Here is a 16883-nt window from a genome sequence, read left to right on the forward strand (position 1 = left end):
ATTGAAAAGTCACAGAAGAGGCGGATTTATCCACTTCGCTGGAGTGAATTTAGGCTGACTGCAAAGTTGTTCTTGCACATGTAAATTGTAACTATTGCTGCTGGATATCAAAGACTGATAGGGAGATTTCTGTGGGATTTACAGAGTAGTCTGGGTTCTCCTGAGGATGACACAGGTAAGCCCTATCACCGACGTCACTGCATGGTCAGAAATAAAATAGTAATCTGTGTAGAGGTAGGTCTACCCATGCAAGCGGTAAATTTCTTCAAAACTGCTGAGTTTAGCCAAAGTTTAAAACTCTGCCACTTTTCCTTCTTGTACTGAATTGTAAGTATTGTACACAATACTGACATTTTTTACTTGCTTTTGAACATGCTTTTGACTTGAGGACACTTTATTTTCGTCTAGATTTGGAAATTATTGTAACTTGAAAATGACTTGAAGGGTGGAGTGTGGCATAGACATTTACCCCACTGCACGTGATTGCTCTCAACCAATGGCTAGCCTAGAATCTACTGCGTGTAGAACTAATAAATCATAACCTATACCCAGATAATCTGGTTTTACTTTGAAAGTTCAGTGAACTTTTACAATTTCCATTCAGAGACACAACAGCATATTAAACAGCCATTAAAATACTGCAAGATAATGAATGAATGAAATTGATACTAGATCATGATTTGAAGCTACAATTTGAAATAAAGACATTTGCCGGAACAGTGAACAGTGGCTTAAATAATTACCTCAACCAGAGTACAATAGTAGATCCTAATGCCTAACATACCTGTCCTACACACGGAGATACAAGCACTAAAGAACTAGTTGTTGTAGCCAAGATGCACCCGTAAGGCTGGAAAAAAAAAAATTAAATCAATCATTATGTTATTAGGTTTCCATATCAGCCACATTTCTGCAATTAAGAGTAATTGTTATACACGGGATTTTCAACTACTGGTATCATACGTTATAGAAAACAAATTGTCATCGTAAGCATCTAGTTTTCAAAGGTAAGAACTCAAAACTTTTGCTGTAATACTGTTCAATGACCATATAGATGACAATGTCTCAACTGATGCATATTGTTGTTATATGGTTTTCGCCTAAAAGCTTGTTTCAAATACTTTCTGTCTGAGCACGTGTTCCAAAGCAAAATAATTTTTATCAGGGAGAGTTCTGGAGTAACTCACTTACACAATCCCTCAATTCAAACGTGAACATGTTTATCTTGATTGTGATGTGCATTTCTTGATGCTTCAACTTTTATACTCATGAAAATTTTTATATCCATGAAACTTTTTCCAAACATAATTAAGTGAAACTAGCACTATCTATACACTTGAGTTTTAGAAACAGATTAGCCTGGAATTTTTACAAACATGTGTACAAAAAAATCATATCTGATGAACAGATAACAAACATAAGTTATCAAGAAATGCATATAGTTTACTACATAGCTGCATATACCCACCAGGAAGTTGATTACACTTGCACATTCTTCTCCCTTTAACTCTGCGCTGATTTCTGTAGAGGATGTTTCATGAGCCACACTTGGCCAGTATCGCACAATACCCTCGGGTGAGGCGGCCATACAGGCCACAGACTGACTATCATTGACCCCAGGGATAACGCAGACTCGGTCAGCATTGTGGGCCAGGTCACTGGGGGGTAGAGTCAGCTCCTTACACTGGGTGGCCTGGATAACAGTAAATACATGTACCACTGCTTATACTACTGAAAGTACAGTATAGTGTGATACACTTTCTCCACATGCATTTAACCAGCAAACCATGCAGCTGTGATTTACATGGTCAGATCTGAGAAAACACGGCTAAATATTTCATGCACGGCTCAGCTGTTCCTGTAACAAGTCATGCATCTTTTACTCCAAGCATGGAATTCATCACAGTCAACAACAACAACGGGGCAGGGAGCCAGTTTTGTGGGGGGACTTGGCTGATCCCATAATATACCGTTGAAATTTAACCTGTCTGCTTGTGAAATAGCTTTTTATCTAATCATAGTTTGGCTAGTCCAAATAACTGCTGGCTAACTGGCCTCTGGATAGTAAAAACTTTGCTGGGCTGGCAGGAGTTGCATAAGAAATTCCGGCAGGCCGTCTATATTTTAACATTAGTGAGGAAAAATTAGCCTTTAAACATATATACAAACGATGCTGAATCAGGGGGTGATGGGCAAACAAAGTGGGAGTTCATTCATCTCAAGTTTGATCAACCTTTGATATGCAGGTAAAAGCAAAAGAAAAGTAGATACCAACACGTGCTGGCTTTGCTATGAAACACGCCATCGCATTGGTTGTGACATACTATGTGCAATGCAGTAAATTAATTACAAATGCACGCATCTTTATCAACTACAGTGGACTTCAGTCTTCTGTACCTCAAAGCTTTGGTCTAAGGATGGCTTATATTTTACTACCGATATTTACAGATAGGGTCTATGCAAGGATTGTCGGTCCCCCAAACAGCTGATTTCCTGGCTACAATTCTCTAGTACCTGAACTTCTTGATGACTTTCTTAACGTCATAAGTAACCATTAACATGCACATGTAATTCTTTGAGAATAGATCATAAAACATTGTATAGGAGGTCTATCAGAACAACTTACAATGTTAAATCTTATTCATGTGGTGCTTTTTTCTATTTTGTTGAAGGGCCCGTTGATCTCCATGTCAAGTGGCCCTGCTGGTCTCTTGATTTTCGGGGCTTTCGCAGTCTGAGTCTACCCCTGTTAAACTTGGAGTGTAGCTTCCTTGATGAATTTTCTCTGAATACTGTCGCTGTGTTTATCATTTAATTTTGTATGTACATGTATTAAAGATTCATATAAATGTGTAAATATGTCAAGGGTGATGGGCTAGATTTGCACAAGACCACGAAATGAAACAAAACTATCACTTTTCATCAAATTTTCATTTTTTAACTCAAAAAGTTGATGTCCTGTTTATAATCTTTCGGATCACTAAATTCACTCTGAAGGCATCAGAGACAATCTTGAAACCAAGAGCTTCAGGGGCCCTGCACCCCAGCCTGAAGGGGCCCTGCACCCCAGTCTGTAGGTGCTCTGCACCCCAGCCTGTAGGCTCCCTGCCATCCGCTTGGTCGACTTCCACTGCTGCTCCCTACAATTTTTTTGCACTCCCAGTTTAACAATTCTTGGCTAACACCATGTTTCTCCACCATTACTTGGTTCATCCCAGTACTGGCTCAATACTAACCAAAATGTACCAAGTTTGCCAGGATTGAACAAAAAAGGAGTGAAAGTATACCCATACCGTCAGAAAGTTTCCGCAGGAAATAAAGGCAAAAAACAGTATCTTATCTTCTTTGCACAGCAACTGATAATGACGATACGTTATCATCAATATCCTCTCTCAAATACAGGTAACACAGCACAAGTGAACGTCCCAGCACTTACCCTGGCATATGGTGAGGCCTTGTACCTCCAGATAAAGAGCTTCCTGCCACCAACCAGCCACGCCCACCCTGACGGATCTAACCTCACACTGACCTCTGTTGATCCTGTTAAGGAAAATGCAAATGCATGTACATGTACATTCAGGTGATCAGATTGCACAGGAGTAGTTTGCAACATATTTAGCTCTAGTCTACTGAATGGACCTACTTACTGTCTGCCAGTGTGAGAGCCTCTGTGATTAGAACTGGTAATGGTTGACCAAAGCTCTCCACAGTATGCTGACTAGTCTTCTCCACTATCATAGACGTCTGGAGAGAGCTGTTCAGAGCCTGGCTCCTGTTAAGTCCAAAGAACAATTGATATATATCAAGTTATAGTAAAGGCGGCCTCATTATAGGATCGGCTGTCATGTGAAAGTCATTAGTAAGACAGCTGCAGCACTTAGTGACATGTATATTTTGAAGGCTAGGCATCATACACTCATTGGTAGGCAGGTTACACAAGACCGACAGCAAATGCCCTTCAATCCGTGCAAGAAATTGATGTGTGCTGCCATTATTAAAAGGCCAACTTTTATCAAGCCTTTTTTCATCCACCATGCAGAGTGTATTTTTCAGTTCAAAGACTAAATGTGTAAGTGAGAAAATATCAGAAATTGTTGAAAATAAACCTCAACAGTTAAATCAATTGAGCTAACCCTTAGTTCAATTGAATTAAGCCTATTTTCAACAATTTCTGATATTTACTTGCCTCAACATTTAATCGTTGAATGAAAAAATCCAGTCGGAATAAAATGGGTCTTTAAATCAACTCCGAGACAGCAGCACACACCAATTTCTGTTGAGGACTGATGAGAAAAGGATGCTTTCAGTCATTCTCATACTCGTTTAAATCAATTTCAGACCAGTAATATGCAGAAAATCTGATAATCTGATGTTGACTTTTCTCTCTTCAAAATTGTGGTGTATCCAAAATCCAGACTGTATCTGAGGCAATGGGCAGAAAACATGGATAACGGCACAGGTGTGCAAGCCTTGACTGGAACCTTTAGAATTAAGAGTTCTCGCTTGACAAGGCAAATTGTTCTTTCTATTTTACATCCATGATGATTGATGAAAATCACTGTAATTTAAGACTGGTTGCGTGGTCCTGTCTGGTTAAGTTGATCTCCATATCTTTTGGAGCATACGTTCCGAGAAGTTAGTACAACCAACTCGCCATAACTTTGATGAGCGAGAAGGAAATATTTCTGTGGATTTCAACTGGGAAATGGATTTACACTTGCAGCGGTGGTAATAAAGGTTCTATTAATTGTCTTTCGCACACATCAGAAAGTGCCCTGTGCAACAGTTTTAAAGTAGATTTAAAGGCCTACTTCATTCCGTAAAGTGATTGCAGAACGGGCCGACTGTATTTTTCAGTTTAATTACTGAACGTTGAGGCTGGTAAATACCAAAAATTGTTGAAAACAGGCCTCAACGTTTAATTTAATTGAACTACGAGTACATTATGGTAAGAATACTGATAGCTCGCTATGTTTATTAACACACCATATGACGTGGCGTTCTCGTGAGGACATTTTGACATAGGAACTTCAATTTAACTAAGATGTCGAAAACTGGACCTTTTCTCATCTTTGAAGTCAGTACAATTACCTTGTGTTTATACCCGAAGTTCTCCGGCGTGGAGTGAACATTGAAGATGACCTTCTATTTGATGTCGAAGAGCGAACAGCCGAACTACTGGGAGTTATCCTGGTAGATGGCGTTCCCTGTTTAGGGGTAAACATTTTGATTTATGTCTTATGGCGTAGCCTTTGTACGAGAAGACATGTGATTACAACTCTTCACATTTCAAGTAATAGCGCCTTCACGGGAGCGGCTTAAGCCATTCATAACAAAATGTGATCGACAAAAAGGTACCCTCCGAAATATACAACACACGGACATAAATAAAATAACGACATTTAATATCCACACTCCGAATGTTAATGAACGGCACCAAAGTGATATCCATTTGTAAGCTAAGCCAAAAAATAAGTTGCCATAGGTGTAAGCGACCCAGCACATGCTGCGCTTTCAATATATCGGACGTCTAGTTCGTAGATCTCGTCTAGACAATTAGTCTAGACATCTGATTCATTTGTCGTTTAATGGGTGAGGTTAAGTGTTGTATACATAAATGAATCTATGCTTAACATATTTGTGGGGTTTAAATGTCCATTTAAGCTGGTCAATCCATTTCCTGTGGTGTGGCTTTAACATGTTTAATGCCAGTGAGGAATCTGCTACTTTGAGTGGAAGACAAGGCTAAAGCAGTGGAGTTGGGTTGGCGCTAAGAGTATCCCTTTAAATTCTATGTACCAGTATTTTCAAATTGCTAATTTTGTTTCTCAATTAATGTTTTATAAGCATGGCACTGTCCTGTTATCTCCTGCTGATTACATGTAAATGCGAGTTCCAGTTCAAATGAAACAAAAAAATATGCAATGTATGTGTGTATGTATGGATGTAGTCTGAGATTGTTGTAATGTCAGCAATGGCATTATTTTCTGCGGCCAAGTACGGCCCCAAACCAGCGTCAGCATGCTCCATTTAGAAAGGTGATGCAGTTACCTGCCTTTGTCAGATATGGTAAGGCTATCAATACGGCGGGTTGCTTCAATCACCATCAAGGAATCTCAGCGGCCATGCGGCCGAGGAAATAATCGATCAACAAAATTGACGTAGTGTTCATGAGAAATCGACAGACTTTCGTGATGGAACATAAGCATTTGTAAACTGAAGGTCATGGACACATATTTGGTGAACACTCAGTAATATTTGTCTAAAACACTGTGACAAACTGCCACGGCCTCTGCATTGTTTTTTATGTGGAGTGCTCTCTGACACTGATTTGGGACTGTCCACTGCTGAACAAAATTTTAGGACTGATATGGATGTTAAGATGAAATGAGGCAGGTTTGTGACGTATTTTCAATAAATTTGCCTCAGTGTTTATTCCTTGATCAGAAAATAGCCTTTAGGTCAATCATTAACAAATCGATTTAGCCTATCAAATGGAGTTATATCTTCCTTTAAAGTGTTAGATGAGGACACACTCCTGGGTTAAGGTGAACAATGTCTTCTGAAGCAGGCATCCTTTCTTTATTAAATGTATTTCAATCTTAATCCCTGTGTATACTTCATCGTGTTGGGGTTTATCAAAAACAGATCTTATTGCGAACTGGTCACATAAAATGGATTTTCATTTCACAGCAAGTTGACAAAATTCAGTGTTTACAAGCGTTCAGGATGAAAATATTATTTGATAAGAGAGCATACATTGAATATGATCCATTGTTATGGAAACACTATCCTGCTCTGACTGATCAGTCATGTTAAGAGAGATAGTGGGAAGTATCATTAGATTTTCTGGATATAATGAATCCAAAATGACTTCTGCGTTTGGTGATAAGCATGCAGATAAATATCATCAGGATTGAGTTGGTTTGTGATATATCCAGTTTCATGAATATCACTGCAATTAAAGGCGTCTCCATTAGCCATTGTCTTGTGAAAATGGAAAAGGGATATGATTTAAATAAATTAAAAGAGAAGAAGAAAGCAGTTTCCTTTTGTCTTGTAAATATGTATGTTGATGTACTGACTTAACTGTTAATGTGAATGACGAATGGATGAATATTTGGGGTTTAATGCCCTGCTTTACAATTTTTTTATTCGTACGACGACAAGAAGTCATTAGGAGTATGTACATAGAACTGTCTTCTTGTGGCAGAGCGAGTCCATGCGACCATTAAAGTAACATGTCAAAGACACCAAACATGACACCCCACCCAGTCACATTATACTGACTCCGGACCAACCAGTCCTGTTTCCTTGCCCTAACCCTCTCAGAGTTGAGCGCCAAGCGATTCAGCATGTACCATTTTTAAAGTCTTTAGTATGACCTAACCTGGGATTGATCCAGGGCTACTGACTTTGAATTGGATGCTCTAACCAGTAGGCCACCGAAGAGTTCGCAGTGACGAATGTGTTCTGTTGTAGATTCTGACAGTTCCGAGTGGCAGCCTCCCTCCGAGGCAGAACAGAAACTGATGCAGGCCAGACGAGACCGAGCTGATAAGATCAGCAAGATCATGGGTGACTATTTACTGAAGGGCTGGAAGATGATGAGCTCTTACTGTGACGACTGTGGGGTAGGTGATGACCTAGGCTGTTTGAAAATTTAAGCTATCAGTAGAAAATTTAAGCTATTAGTAGGCATTGATTGATAAATGTATGCTAAAAAAAGATGCTGATGCCCAAAAGATCTGTTTGACTTTATCACTGTAAACATAAAGTATTGTGACTTCTTAGAGCACTTTTTCGAAAGAAAATTAAACCTGACATTATTAATATTTATAATTGTGTTCTTCTGAAATTAATATTAATATGCTATTGTTAACATATTAACATACCTTCATACATACCTTTTTTTTTCTCTACCCCCTTTATTGGTGAGTTCTTTGTTTTAGACAATACTCATCCAAGACAGACAAGGGAAGATATACTGTATAGCATGCAATGAGCTCAATTCTGACACAGACAAAGACAACCCAGGTGAGTGAGTGGTAAACATGACGCAGACCTGAATTTATGAAAAGTACAGGTCAAAGTTCACGTCAGTACTGAAGCACAATGCAGTGCCTCATTGAAAACTGGCAAAAATTGGCAAAAAGAAGCAAGTAAGAAAATACTACTTTTATGGTGTAAAATTTCATAGTTACACATTATGCGAATTCTTTTGGATAGATTTTCTGCACACTGTGGGGCATTTCAATGTTTCGGAAGAAAGTTTTGAAAAAAGGAAAAAGTTCTGTTACAAGGTCTTTAACAAATAATTGTGAATAAGTCCATAAATAGTCAGTCATTAGTTTGAGCTGTTTGCTTTTTACATGGGAGATTTCTGCACAGTGAATTAACAAATTGTGCGAGTTGCGATTGCTGTGGAATAAATCCCATTAATATTCTATGTCATACTTCACAGCCACCAATGTTGTTGCAGCACAGTCACAGGCTAAAGAGCACCAGAGAGTGATGGGAGGGAAGAAGATAACAACCACTGCCATAGTCTGCAGCAATGGAGGCATGTGTAGTAAGCTAGATAGTGACAGTAGTGACGAATATCCTCTTAACCCCACCCATGGATCTGCCTCAGCGCCCCTCCCCCGAAAGGAACCGGTAGGGGGTGTAAAGGAGCGCCCCAAAAAGGCGACGGTATCTCTGGAGGCAGGCTCGTGCTCTACCTCCCAGCTGACTCTGCCGCACAGTAAAACAGTCACCATCAGTGATGTGGCTATCAGCGTAGATGACACCCAGGACGTACTTATACAGAAACTTCAGTGGGCCACGGATTCAACTTAAATCCACCACCAGTGTCGAACTCTGCACTCAGCTTTGCCAGCTAATCAAGGCAGCAGCCGAGGCTTTACACGCTATCAAGCAGCTCAATACTTAAGTTATCTCCCCTTTAGTCAAATCACTGATGATATCAATCTCCCTGGGTATGTTAACAAACGTTGGTTGAAATCTCATTGGGACGACTGACGGGCACAAATAGAACCACAGACCATCGACTGAATCCATGTAGATAAAACGACAAATAACTGTCTACTGGTTTTGGACTTGTATCGATTACCCATGTTTAAATGTACAGGCTTTGAGTAGTGTCATTTACCATACTAATGTTGTCTTCCTCTGCTAAATTTGTTGTTTAATGAATCCCAAATATCTGTTATCATGAATATTATATACCATAATTTGTTTGTCTTCACACAAAAATTGTAAAACTTGTCATGAGAACAAGTCTCGTCACTTGTGTTTCCAGTGGAAAAAGTCAAATATTTCACCACCATATTCCAAAATGTTTTTTTTTTTTCTCCAAATATTTTTTCATTTTTACCTCTTGAGGAAAGAACATACATGACAACTGCATTCTTCACGGTGGTTCATCCATATGCCATACAACCAAAAAGTGTCTCGCTTAGCATGGGGTAATTTTAAGAATCTGACAGTTTTATCTTACCAGCGGAAAGGCTCGACGAACATGAGAGTGGAAAAAGTTATATTTAGTTATTGTGTCTGCATCAATTATATGGGTTGATAGGACGGTTATCAGAGGAGAAAATTGACATCATAGTATCGAGGGCAGGGATAGGGGTTGAAATTGCTCTGGGTGACAAAATGTCCAGGTGATGCACCTTTTCCACTCTACAACTGATAACAACTCTCCACATATTAATTGATTCCGAATGCCGTTGATGAAGGCAGCAATATTAAAGCAACCCTGCTGTGCGAACCCATGGTAATTTTTTTTCCAGAGTGCTGGACAGGAATTTCTGCTAGCATGTGGAAATGGATTAATCTGTATCAGTACAGTAGTCATCGCTGAGTTAGCAAAGACTTCCCCCATTTACCTGCAGGGTCTATATCTAGTGCCATTTTTGTTATGGAAAACCTTTAGGTTCCAAAACAGTTATGTGCCCAAACTGATCAAGGTGTATTAAAACTAACAAATAAATTGAACAAAAAGTTGGTTTTGCCATTATAACAGGTTTAGTTTTTATACAAATTTCATCCACAGAAAGCATCATTTTGATGTGCATTTGATAAAATTTGTGTATACATAACCACAATGTCACCTTTAAAATTTGGGATGGATTCTTCAATTTTTTTTTGCAGATTTGGCTGTGACCTATTAAGGGAGAGCATCAGTTGTGGCTGTCCAATTTTATGAGGTTTTGGCCTCACACACACACATTAGCCTGTCCTCCATGGGAAAGCCTGCTAGCACCCTGTGGACAGTCGTGGGGCTCTGCGTGGTTTCCTCCCAGCATAATGCTGGCTGTCGTCGTATAAGTGCATTATTCATGAGAATGTGGAAAACACCAATCCAATAAAAATAAAGAAATAAATAAATCATTGGCCTATCTCTGATTGGTTGATGGAACAACACCAGCCTCTGCATGATTGGTTGGTATTTGGATTGGGATACTTGGACAGGATTACGTGAAATGCTTTACACGTAATCTGAGATTGGCTTTTCTTTTTACCTGAAGTGCATGTATTTTAAACCATAATATGCCACGTTTTCTTGCCGGTGCTATTAAAATATTAGCGAAGTATTGAAAGCAGTTCTTGTATCCGTGGTATTGCTGAGCTGATCGTACAGACCTAGTGATGTTAAAGGATTAGTTCAGCCGCATGTTTGTCAAAAAGGAGACTTTAATCAGGCAGCTCTTCAGAAATGAAGAGAGAAAAAACAGTCTGAGGAAACTGAAATCCTTTGTTCAAAGTGCTGTATTTCACGTAAAGCCTAGCATTTATCAGGTAGCACATTTTGCTTGTTTCCACTGATTCATTCACCATAAAAGGGCCACTTGAGATTTTTCTGTGAAAATTGATTAACTTCTTACCTTAAAAAACTTAAGTATTGGCATTAAAAGTATTAAAGCCTTCATGTGAAATAAAGAATTCGTTTTGGGGACTATTTAAACAGAAGGTCTTTCCATTTTGTCACTTTAAATTGGAAATAACCCACCGAAATAATTCACCTGTAAATTAAAAAAAAAACCAAAAAAAACATGAAAATGTGTTGTGACTTTGGTAGTATATTTATGATAGTGTATGGAGGCAAGCGTTTATAGTGCACTGTTTAGAATATTACATTTATGCATTGCCCAACCCACTGCCACTTTTACATAATAACAATGAAGATACGTGTATGTCCATGTTTTGAGTAATAAGTACATTTTATATGCTTGTCCTGTGCTGAAAATAAGGCCCTCACATTGCTTCTAGTAAATTTTGCAAGTATTAATAGCAATCAAATTTACGATAGTATAGTTGACACGGGTGTCAAAAGCCTTTTGTAGAACAAAAAACACAGCCAAGGTTTAAATTTGTGATGGCTAAACTATATTTGGTGTTACTTGCATTTGATTGTGATATATTAGTAAAAAAACGAAAAGGGGTGGGGTGGGGTGGGGTGGGGTGGGTGTGGGGGCTATCTTAATGGTCTGAGAGGTTGAGTTGCTGCAGATTACACTTCCATGACCAGTGAGGTTGTGAGTTCAAATCCAGCAATTGCAAGCTGGGCTGTAGTTTTACATCATGATGTTTTTAAACTTTCTTGGATAAATGTGATGGGTTTCACATGCTCATATACCTATACTACTGCATATAAGCGGAATATTCTTTTGTTCGTGGTAAATTTAATATCAAAATAAGGTTACTTATTACTAAGGATAAGTATAGAGCATACCAACCAATGAAAAGAGCAGTGACTTATTACTAAGGATAAGTATAGAGCATACCAACTGATGAAAAGAGCATTTAGTATGTGAAATTATTGTGTCAATGGCTTAAGTCATGAAATCTATGCTTCTCAAATTGAGAGGTAAAATGATTAGACATAGTGCTGTCTAACTAATATACATGTGTATCACCAGGAATACAGGTTATCAAGTCTACATCTGTACATGGACGGGTAAAATTCTGAACAAGGTGGACTTTAAATTGAGATTAAAAGCATGATTATGAAGTATGTGTGTATGTACGTGTTATGTGAACCCTGTTATTCTTCATAACATTTTGCTTCCATGCTACATGTTTGTGGTTTAAAACCATTCTATATTCTACATGCTACTGTTTGTGCCAAATTTGTGCTTTAGTGCTGAGATTAAGAGTGTTAACCATGCAACATTTCATATGCATATATTATTATTATTATATATCCACAATTTGTCCAATTTTGAGTGCAATAAATTAATTGAACAGATCTGTTTTTTCCTATGTTATCTTACAGGGAAAGAGATTAACTGATGGAGAATAAATGGGGGATGAGAATCCAATGTCTTGAGGCCCTGCTTCACACTAGCACCACCTCATGAGATTAAAACATATACCACCTCCCTACTGCATTGGGGTTATGATTCTGGTCTAGGAACAAGTGTCTGTTGCTGTTCCCCACTGGCCTTGGATCAGGCAGTCATCTTGCAAAGGGAGTTGAACTGTACATTCAGAATTGGCTTTTCACACATTTTCCTTTGATAGTGACCTTTTAAGGTACACTGTGAAGGAGAGTTTTTCTGTCACATGATCACTCTGACAGAGAAAAAACAAAACTGCACCATCTTGTGTGAAGAGCAGTGGTTTCCAGAGAGCTCTGATTGGTTTCTTCCACCAATAAACGACAGTATTGTCATATAGGTGAGATACATTATATGGTATGCTGTAAAATCACAGTCAAATGTGTCAATGATGCAACAGCCTGTGTTTTAAAGTCTCTACATTACCACTCATCCAGAGCTGACGGCGCAGCTTTTTATGCAGTGTGTTTATATGAACATAAGCTTGCGATTACCCATAATTATTATATCAGGATAATTGGAAACTGCGAAATCCTAAATATCACGGGGAGAACAAAACTTCTTGTAAACATACGTATATGAACAAAAAGCCAGTCCGAGAACATTTTCATTCACTTAGTGGTCCCCAAAACATGCAAAGATATAGACAACATAACGACATCCAATTCATTTTTATATACACTTGTCTTTATAATACCAATAGAAAGTACTATATATATACAACATATTAACAAAGGCCACTTGTGAGAGTTGAAATATTTACACTTGAAAAAAAAATGACTTAGATTAAAACCATACATACTGCTATATCAAGTAAGTTGATTATGATCCATGGTACAGTTGTAACATAGTTCGCGTGTAAATAAAGTGTAAAATTATACACGGCTCAAATATATAAAGCTTATTTAACTTGCCATGTAATGGTTGTCACTTTCATAGTAAGTGTGAATGACTTGCTGGAACACTAGGTCATATTATATGTACAGCTAACTGTTACACTCACAAAAAATATCTGGAAAACTCAGTCAAATTCAATGTACAGCCACCTATCACACCCTAGTCATAATACATATACAACTCTCACAGTTGCACAATGTGGGTGAAATGCCCAGTCACATACGTGTAGCCAATTATTGTCACATTCACATAATATGGGTGGACACCCAGTTACACTGCATGTACAGCCCACAATATACTGTAGCTGGAACTTCCAGGCATATTTCACACACAGCAAACGTTGGCACACAATATGGCTTGAACTCCCAGTCCTATTACAGGTACAGCTGTCACACTTGCCCCAGTATGGCTGGATCACTCGGTACATCCAACCATTCATGCACGTGAACTAGGGAACACAATATGACTAAAAGTAACACTACATATACAACTGTCACATTTGCATAATCTGGGTGGAATAGCCTGTCATATGTATAGCCAAATATGGTCACAATTCAAGAATATGGGTGAAACACCTGTACAGCCATCTTTCACACCTGCACAACATAGGTGGAACATTCAACAACATTACAATTATGCAGCCAATTACTGTCACACTCCCAGAATATGGGTGAAGCACCTGTACAGCCAACTGTCATACCTGCACAACATAGTCGAACATCCAACCACATTACAATTATGCAGCCAATTACTGTCACACTCCCACAATATGGGTGGAGCACCTGTACAGCCAACCTTTACACCTTCACAATATGAGTGGAACATCCAACCACATTACAATTATACAGCTAATTACTGCTGCACTCTCACAATATGGGTGGAGCACCTGCACAGTCAATCGTCACACCTGCACAACAGTCGAATATCGAACCACATTACAATTATGCAGCCATGTACTGTCACACTCCCACAATATGGGTGGAGCACCTGTACAGCCAACTGTCACACCTGCACAACAGTCGAATATCCAACCACATTACAATTATGCAGCCATGTACTGTCACAATCTCACAATATGGAAGGAGCACCTGCACAGCCAACCTTCACACCTGCACAACATGGGTGGAACATCCAACCACATACAATTATACGACCAATTACTGCTGCACTCACACAATATGGAAGGAGCACCTGCACAGCCAACCTTCACACCTGCACAACATGGGTGGAACATCCAACCACATTACAATTATACGACCAATTACTGCTGCACTCACACAATATGGAAGGAGCCACCTGCACAGCCAACCTTCACACCTGCACAACATGGGATGGAACATCCTACTACATTACAATTATACGACCAATTACTGCTGCACTCACACAATATGGGGTGAGCACCTGCACAGCCAACCTTCACACCTGCACAAAATGGGTGGAACATCCAACCACATTACAATTATACGACCAATTACTGCTGCACTCACACAATATGGGTGGAGCACCTGCACAGCCAACCTTCACACCTGCACAACATGGATGGAACATCCAACCACATTACAATTATACGACCAATTACTGCTGCACTCACACAATATGGAAGGAGCACCTGCACAGCCAACTGTCACACCTGCACAACATGGGTGGAACATCCAACCACATTACAATTATACGACCAATTACTGCTGCACTCACACAATATGGGTGGAGCACATGTACAGGCAACTGTCACACCTGCACAAAATTGGTGGAACACAGTCCCACATTACAATTACATAGCCAATTACGGTCACACTCACACAATATGGGTGGAGCACCTGCACAGCCAACTGTCACACCTGCACAACATGGGTGGAACATCCAACCACATAACAATTATGTAGCAAATTACTGTCACACTCTCACAATATGGGTGGAGCACCTGCACAGCCAACTGTCACACCTGCACAACATGGGTGGAACATCCAACCACATTACAATTATACGACCAATTACTGCTGCACTCACACATTATGGGTGGAGCACATGTACAGGCAACTGTCACACCTGCACAAAATTGGTGGAACACAGACCCACATTACAATTACATAGCCAATTACGGTCACACTCACACAATATGGGTGGAGCACCTGCACAGCCAACCGTCACACCTGCACAACATGGGTGGAACAGCCAACCACATTACAATTATATAGCAAATTACTGTCACACTCACACAATATGGGTGGAGCACCTGTAAAACTAACCTTCACAATTGGTCACATCACAATTATATACCCAAATACTGTCAGAGTCACACAACCTTCACACCTGCACAACATAGGTGGAACATCCGACCACATCACAATTATATAGCCAACTGTCACACCTGCACAGCATGGGTGGAACATTCAACCACATTACAATTATATGACCAATTACTGCTGCACTCACACAATATGGGTGGAGCACCTGCACAGCCAACCTTCACACCTGCACAACATGGGTGGAACATCCAACCACATTATAATTATACGACCAATTATTGCTGCACTCACACAATATGGGTGGAGCACCTGCACAGCCAACTGTCACACCTGCACAACATGGGTGGAACATCCAACCACATTACAATTATATAGCAAATTACTGTCACACTCTCACAATATGGGTGGAGCACCTGCACAGCCAACTGTCACACCTGCACAACATGGGTGGAACATCCAACCACATTACAATTATACGACCAATTACTGCTGCACTCACACAATATGGGTGGAGCACCTGCACAGCCAACCTTCACACCTGCACAACATGGGTGGAACATCCAACCACATTATAATTATACGACCAATTACTGCTGCACTCACACAATATGGGTGGAGCACCTGCACAGCCAACCTTCACACCTGCACAACATGGGTGGAACATCCAACCACATTACAATTATACGACCAATTACTGCTGCACTCACACAATATGGGTGGAGCACCTGCACAGCCAACCTTCACACCTGCACAACATGGGTGGAACATCCAACCACATTACAATTATATAGCAAATTACTATCACACTCTCACAATATGGGTGGAGCACCTGCACAGCCAACCGTCACACCTGCACAACATGGGTGGAACATCCAACCACATTACAATTATATAGCAAATTACTGTCACACTCACACAATATGGGTGGAGCACCTGTAAAACTAACCTTCACAATTGGTCACATCACAATTATATAGCCAAATACTGTTAGAGTCACACAACCTTCACACCTGCACAACATAGGTGGAACATCCGACCACATCACAATTATATAGCCAATTACTGCTGCACTCGCACAATATGGGTGGAGCACCTGCACAGCCAACCTTCACACCTGCAAAACATGGGTGGAACATCCAACCACATTATAATTATACGACCAATTACTGCTGCACTCACACAATATGGAAGGAGCACCTGCACAGCCAACTGTCACACCTGCACAACATGGGTGGAACATCCAACCACATCACAATTATATAGCAAATTACTATCACACTCCCACAATATGGGTGGAGCACCTGCACAGCCAACCTTCACCCCTGCACAACATGGGTGGAACATCCAACCACATCACAATTATACAGATCACTACAAATTACTACCATATTCA

General features: G+C 39.8%; 2 protein-coding genes across 2 annotated transcripts in view; one reads left to right on the forward strand and one right to left on the reverse strand.

Moving 5' to 3' along the window:
• Positions 1-5278, reverse strand: part of LOC135466586 (nuclear pore complex protein Nup133-like) — a 32765-nt gene extending 27487 nt beyond the window's left edge. The window contains 5 exon segments of the mRNA XM_064744141.1: positions 785-850; positions 1469-1693; positions 3437-3540; positions 3648-3772; positions 5092-5278. Of these exon segments, the coding sequence (XP_064600211.1) occupies positions 785-850; positions 1469-1693; positions 3437-3540; positions 3648-3772; positions 5092-5225 (654 nt within the window). The 5' untranslated portion in view covers positions 5226-5278.
• Positions 5279-5515: 237 nt separating this feature from the next.
• On the forward strand, positions 5516-10008 carry LOC135468357 (protein ZNRD2-like). Its single transcript, XM_064746564.1, is given in 5 exon segments — positions 5516-5592; positions 7483-7634; positions 7953-8037; positions 8465-8832; positions 8834-10008. Coding segments are annotated over 5 exon segments (711 nt in total). The 5' UTR covers positions 5516-5588; the 3' UTR covers positions 8936-10008.
• The last annotated feature ends 6875 nt before the right edge of the window (positions 10009-16883 follow it).

The sequence above is a fragment of the Liolophura sinensis genome, chromosome 6 (genome assembly GCF_032854445.1).
Source record: "Liolophura sinensis isolate JHLJ2023 chromosome 6, CUHK_Ljap_v2, whole genome shotgun sequence".
NCBI lineage: Eukaryota > Metazoa > Mollusca > Polyplacophora > Chitonida > Chitonidae > Liolophura > Liolophura sinensis.